Consider the following 6,929-nt stretch of genomic DNA (forward strand, 5'->3'; position numbering starts at 1 on the left):
GTCCTTCCTTCGGTTGGGAGTTCGGCCAGAGCCGAACCGACCTGACCGAGGGTCCCTCCTTCGGTTGGGAGTTCGGCTAGAGCCGAACGGACCTGACCGAGGGTCCCTCCTTCGGTTGGGGATTCGGCCAGAGCCGAACGGACCTGACCGAGGGTCTGTCATTCGGTTGGGAGCTCGGCCAGAGACGAACGAAACTGACCGAAGGTCCCTCCCTCGGCAGGGGGCTCGGTAGAGCCGAATGGTGCTGACCGATCGACAGGGGGCTCAGCAAAGTCGATCCGAAGCGGTCAAAGGTCTCTCTCGATCGACCCCGAACCTTGGACACTGGTAATGCCAAGGCCGAAGGAACAAGTCAACCAAAGAAGATGGTTACTCCCACAGGAAGAAGCTCCTAGTGGAAGTAAGGGGGCTCCTGATATAGCCAAAATAACCTCTCGGTGGGGGCCATGACACGTGTCGCCTCTGAGACACGTGTCCACCGCCAGACGAAGGTTCCAAGAGACCACTCACACTCGAGCACGCGCAATCACCGAGGCACGCCCGCAGAATCATGCGGGATCACGTCGTCTGCATGAGGGGAATATTCCCCCCAGAAGGTTGGACGTATTCGAGTAGGACTCTAAGAAGGCCGAAGGGGGAAAAACCCTAAGGCCAAAGAGCTATATAAGAAGGCACGGAAGAAAGGGGAAGGTAAGCTCTAATACCCTCACCATTACTCCCTTATTGAACTGTGCGGCCGACCCTGACTTGAGCGTCGGAGGACTAACCCCGGACAAAGTTCCGGACCTCCATCGTCTGTGTTTGTGTAGGTTGGACCAGCGGGGTTTTTTGGCAGCAACAGAGACCATGGAAGGCTTGGAATGGGCAATTATATGTGGAATGTAATGGCCTGCAACTCCTTTTCTTTTCCCCTGGTGAATAATGGATTGCCGCTCTTTATCACCCCGAAAATCCACTTGTTAGGAAGGAATGAAAGTCTGATACGATGAGATTCTTCTTGGCTTCCATATGGATGCTTCTAAAATGACTACTTCAACTAATAAACCAGATACTTTGCATAACTTGGCTCGGAAGCGAGCACCAATTCGTAGCCTTGGGGCACAATTCTATTATTTTTTTTTGTCCATAAATTCCTTATTTTTATTAAATTTAAGCTCCACTTTTCTAACGAAGTTGCGCTTTTATTCAAGCATTGACTTACTTTGTTTTTTACCAAAAACAAAGTTGACTTGCTTTGTTATATATAAGAAAACTAAAATCTGACACTAAAACTTTGGTGGATGTTTTTAAATAGTTTTAATAATAAAATTCTCTTTCCTCATGCTGTTGTGGGGTGAATATGGGCCACGGGATGAGACGACAGGAAAAAAAAAAAAAAAGGAAAAAAATTTTCTCTTTTCACATTAAAATAATTTTTTGGTTAGTAGTACTAATAAATAAGAATCCAGGGGCTCTAGTTTATGACGACACCAAAATAATAAAATAAGAAAAAAAAAAAAATCTATCCATAGTAAGAGCTTAGCGATTGTATCATGGACCTAGAAGGCACTACTTTAAGAAGATGTTAAATATAGGTCAATTGACAATTTTGTATCATATTTAGCAAAATAATATCTATTTGTTATAGGCCATACAATTCTTTTCACTGGTAAAAAGCATGCAGAATGAAAATTTTCAATTAAGATCTGACCTTTCCATTCTGAATTTTACGCATATATTCTTTTACTGGTCTTTACCTGAAAACAAATGGAACCTTGAAAAGGTCTGACTGAGCCCATACCAAGGAAATTCTTCTTTCTAGACTAGCAGTGTGTCCATCGCAACAAGCTAAGCAAAGTAGAAGCCATTCGGTAATCACTTCGCAGCACAACCAGGATTCTTAAGGCCTTCTTCCAAGGTGCTTTGACACCAGATAGAAAAGGTACAGGGTATAGTATAGTAATTGAGTAAACCATTAGTAGGGTTCTGCAGCCCTAAAGTGGTTTTTAAAAAAAACTGATCTAAACTTGTAAGGCTCTCCTGCAAGAGAACTTTTTGAAAGTTAGTACAGAAAAGATTAGTAACTACAAGGCCTAGACTGAACTGGCTTCCTGTTAACCACTGTAAACCTAACATTTCACACTCTATCTGAGGGGACCTCATTCTGCTTGTGCCTTGACCTGGCTTTCTACACCGTGTAAAGAAATTAAAGTCACAAAATATTAATTTACAGAATCAGACAGATGGGATACTTGGACAACCCACTTGCCTGTATGGATTATTCTGAGGGGAAATCACTGCCGAGGAACAGGGGGAGTTGTCGGCTGATGGTTCTGCCCATAGAATCCAGTACCTGGCAGCTGGTAATAACTTCCTGTTGCAGGCTGCTGCTGTGGTGGCTGCTGTGGCTGAGTCCCTGGCCGTGCTAAACCCATTGCTATGTGTGTAGGCAAAGGGGGTGGAGGAGGAGGGAGGCTTGTAGCACCATACCCATAAGGCATCACTCCAGCTATCATACCTGTGGATTGTACATATTGGTGTGTGTGTTGGGGTGGGGGTGGTAGTGGTGGAGGCGGCGGGAATGGAGACTGTACCTGACTGGCTTGGGACATTGGCTGCATACTCGTGGTTGAAGCTTGGCCAGGGGCGAGGGGATAATTGGTTAATGGTTGCTGTTGTACATTAGCAAAGTATGTTGTACTGCCCATTTCCGAAACCAGCATTGGTTTCTCAAGTTTGGGACGTTTTTCTCTGGAGAAAGGAAAACTATTCCCAAAGCCTCCAGATTTTGAGCCACCATTCATAGAAGCTGCTTCTTCTGCAACCAGTGATGATAGCACAGAGGTGAGCATCTGTGCAGAAGATGTAGAGGCAGCAAGCTTGGCTGCAACAGCTGCTGCCGTTGCTTTCTTTTGCTCTTCTTCCGCTGTGGGTTTTGAAGCCGCAAAAGAAGTGACAGGGTGGGTCAAAGGAGGTTGTGGTGTGCTGCTTGTTGGTTGAACTGGGACTGTGTTAGGTTCAACAACAATCATTGATTCAGCTGGTAAGGTAATCACGGAGGTTGGGCTGGGACCAGAAACTATGGCTGAAGCGAGCCTGTGTCTCATATTAGTTGCTTGGGCTATCTGAGCATGAGCAACCTGCAGCAATAGATATATCATTATAATTGGCCAAAAAAAAAAGTAGAGAAACACCTCATTTGCTAAATAAAATCAAACTTGAAAGCAGCAATTTGATGAGTGAAAAGAAACAGTAACAGCAGAAAGACTTAATAGATTGTCATAAGCTTTTCAATTTCAAAATCCAAGATCACCACTGGCATTTATACCTTGCAACTGATCAAGAATAATGGAATAGATATTGGATGATGACATGCTAATGATATGTGTAACAGTATCAAGCAAATAACAGCAGTAGATGAGAGACAAGAACAAGGAAGAAGAGGGGAGAGAAAGAGTCGCCAGAGAGACAAAGAGCAGAAAAGAAAAACTCGAAATAGATTTGATTCAATGCCCTATCGACATCAAAAGTTCTATTAAAATAATAATCTATAGATGAGAGAAATTACATACCATCTGCCCCTTAACTAACAAACATAAGAACCATAAATAATAAGTGGAAGGAAGAAAGACACTACTACCCTTACACCTATGGTAGACAAACAATAAATAACAACTTTATACTCCCCCCTCAAGCTGGAGCATAGATACCACCCATGCTCACCTTGGAACACCACTGTAGAAAAGCAAGGAGAGGGACCAAGAACTTCATCCTCAAAATCTCATCAGACAGAAAGCCGTGGAGAAGTAGAATTGGCAACAGTTAGGTTGTTGCTGGTAGACTTGCAGTAATTCTGCCTGAGATGAGGTCAGAATATCCGAAAGAGGAACTCAAGAAGGTATTGGAGGAGGGTGAAAAATATCAGTTGCTAACTCCCAACACTCAGCAGAAAAATATATGGTGTACGTTAGAAAAATGTAACATTAACAGTAACAAACTGTTGCCAGGTGACAGGATCATAACAATGATGTTCGACTACAAGGATATCGAAGAAAAAGACATTTAATTGCTTGGGGAGAACTTATCAATACCTGGTTGTAAAACATGAACAAACAAGTGCAACCAAATACATGAGGTGGTAAGGAAAAAAAAAAAAAAGAAGAATTAGGAAAAACAATGCTCATAGGAGAATTATTATATAATGTAGTACTATAGTTGAAAAAATCGAAATAGTAGCAAGTTGACAAGGATCTATACTCAATGGATGGTCCAGATGCAAATAATGATCACTAGGTGTAAAAAAGACAGCAACTTGAGAAGGGAAGGGCAGAATTGGTATTTTACAAATATCTCAAGATCAAGCCATTAGAAAGAGCCCATAATACAATCAATCTCCAAATTAGGGTTCTTGAATGCCTGGTCAAAATTTGAGTTCGATCGGATGGCTGAATTGCTTAATCCGAAAAAACGTGACATCCAACCTTATAGAAGACTTGAAATTCAAGGAGAACTTGAAGAACAATACTTACATGTTGTTGGATGAAGAATATGATGAAAGAATAAAAATGAAAATGAAGGATTGAGATGGGATAGATGTGGGTTGGATAGTGGGATGGCTCTTTCAGCTTGGGCTCCTCAACCACAACTATCTTAGTAGTTGAAGAAACCTTTCTCAGAATTTTGGGAGCATAAAGCTGCAAGTTCATTAATAAATTCATGTTCAATGCTGTAGCCCCTTACAAACTTATAAAGAAGATCAAAACTGACTCAAACATTAATAAGTAAAGGCCTAACCCAATCCTTGACTAATTGGGAAACCTAAGCTGACTAGAAAACTGAAATAACAAAGAAAATAGACTCAAAACAAGAAATTTACTTAGCCTAGGACTTAAGCTATTTGTCCACCAAAGAAGAACATAATTGGACTCATAATAAGACTCCTAGAAGACACTTTAAGACTCCAACGTGGAGTTGGACCCAAACAAAACAACCAAAATCCTCCTCCTCGCTTGGGATTTTGTCCATTCCAAAGGCCCGCTCGTCCTTTCACGCAAAACCATCTGGTTCAAAGGTCATATCCCTCGTCATAGCCTCCCGACACAGTCCTTTCTCATCCATCACCAGATCCATGTTCCCCCCTCTTGCTGCCTTTGTTGGAACGACTCTGAGGATGTCAACCAACTTTCCTTCTCTTTCCCTTTCTCCTCATCTGGAAGAGAGTTCTCAAGCACTGCTGGCCTTTTAATAGACGAATCCTTCCTCTTACGAGAATGGATCTGGGTCGATATATGACATTTGGCGGATCTACCATTTGTGACACTGCTGGAAAGCTTGCTTTCTATGCTACCATTTCTCACCTCTGGATGGAGCGTAATCTCCATAGATGGATGTCCAAATCCCAGTCCTTTGATATGATTTGGAGGGCATCTACTTTGATGTTAGCTCCAAACTTGCCTCCTTCCGTCCCCGCACTGTTAGAGACTTCCCAAGGAACAGGCTCATTGTTGTTGCCGGGGCCTCCCCTTCTCTATCATTCCCCCTGTTACGATGGATTGACTTTGTACCTGCTCCCCCCACTCTTCCCTCTTGTAGGGGTTGTTCCCCCTTTCTTGTCGGCTTTTGCCTCCCCTATCTTCCCCCCTTGTATATTCTTTTCTCTCGTAATTTAATATTTTAATCATCCAAAAAAAAAAAAAAACCAAAACATATCAAGATAGGAGTCTAGGACTCTAACTAAACTAATGAAGTAAATTTCATTTTCCTACTTTCTACCAATATTTTTAGGCCCATTAAAGTGGGCTATTACAAAGAAAACCCATGGGATCAAAGGCCCAACACATACATAACCCAACCCAAAGCTTATTTCCAATAAAATAAGTCTATTAAGTGACTTATCTAATCAGAAAACAAGAGATTAACACATCCCCCCAAAACTTTTGGGAACATTCATATGAAAAAAGGAATGAGAAATTTCTAATAAGTGTCAGTTTTTTTCTTTCAGCTACACCATTCTGCTGATGGGTATAACCATATAAGAGCAACTAGTTTGATGTAAAATACCATGCTCAAAGCAAAAAGAAGATATAGAGGTTTGATTATATTTTAATGCATTGTCTGAATGAAGAATTGTACAGATGTATCAAACTATGTTTTTATTCATTATAAACAGATTTAAGGATAGATAAAAACTTTGAACGATCTTTCAACTAATATAACCAAGTTAAGAGGGAATGACCGTCCACAAAGGTAAGAAAGTTCATATACCCGCTGTACTGGTATGTTACTTCCACTTCTGCTGTGAAGCTGGTCTTAGTATCATTGGATCGGTGCTAGGAAACCCGCTGTACTCTGATGGGAAAACCAAAAAAGATGGACAGGTTGGCCTATGCGAGGATATGTGTTGAGATCTCTGAGGATTTCTCTCCTCCTTTCTCTATCATGGTAGCTGATGATGAAGGCTTCTCCCTCAAACAAAGGTCCATTATGAATGGTGCCTCCCCCCCCCTCCCTCCCTCCCTCCCTTTCAAATGCTTTGTCTGCAAGCTATTCAGCAATCATACTCAGGCTTGTACTCCCAACATCACTGCCCCTTCTGCTGTGCTTGGAGATCCCTCTCGGACCCCTCTGCTGTAGATACCCCAACAATCCATCACCCAGGCTGCTCCATTTATCTGGCCCCTGCATCCTTGCTATCTCTGGTCCCGTGGTCCCAACCGCAGCTGGAGAAGAAGTATCCTTCGCAATTCCCAACGTCGTGAGAAACTGCCTCAGGTTCTCCTCCAGCAACGGTCCTTCCACCAACAACCGAAGGTCCTTCCAACCACTTTAACACCTTGCAGAAGATTGACACTTGCAACAATGTCGACAACACCTCAGCGGTTCCTTTGGAGTTGTTGCCTGCTCCCCTAACAGAAAGTCTCCCCCTACTTGGTCGAGTAGTTGCTGTCACT

General features: G+C 42.6%; 1 protein-coding gene across 1 annotated transcript; it reads right to left on the minus strand.

Moving 5' to 3' along the window:
* Nucleotides 1-2,273: 2,273 nt before the first annotated feature.
* LOC122078125 (formin-like protein 7) lies at nt 2,274-5,360 on the minus strand. Its single transcript, XM_042643987.1, has 3 exons — nt 5,162-5,360; nt 3,552-3,565; nt 2,274-3,119 (listed from the first exon to the last, which is right to left on the minus strand). The coding sequence occupies exons 1-3, from the start codon at nt 5,358-5,360 to the stop codon at nt 2,274-2,276; spliced, it is 1,059 nt and encodes a 352-aa protein (XP_042499921.1).
* Nucleotides 5,361-6,929: the final 1,569 nt, after the last annotated feature.

The sequence above is a fragment of the Macadamia integrifolia genome, chromosome 5 (genome assembly GCF_013358625.1).
Source record: "Macadamia integrifolia cultivar HAES 741 chromosome 5, SCU_Mint_v3, whole genome shotgun sequence".
Lineage (NCBI taxonomy): Eukaryota > Viridiplantae > Streptophyta > Magnoliopsida > Proteales > Proteaceae > Macadamia > Macadamia integrifolia.

Excerpts from the sequence above, each read along its gene's own strand:
- LOC122078125 (XM_042643987.1), bottom strand. The coding sequence starts at position 5,360 with ATGGAGATTACGCTCCATCCAGAGGTGAGAAATGGTAGCATAGAAAGC.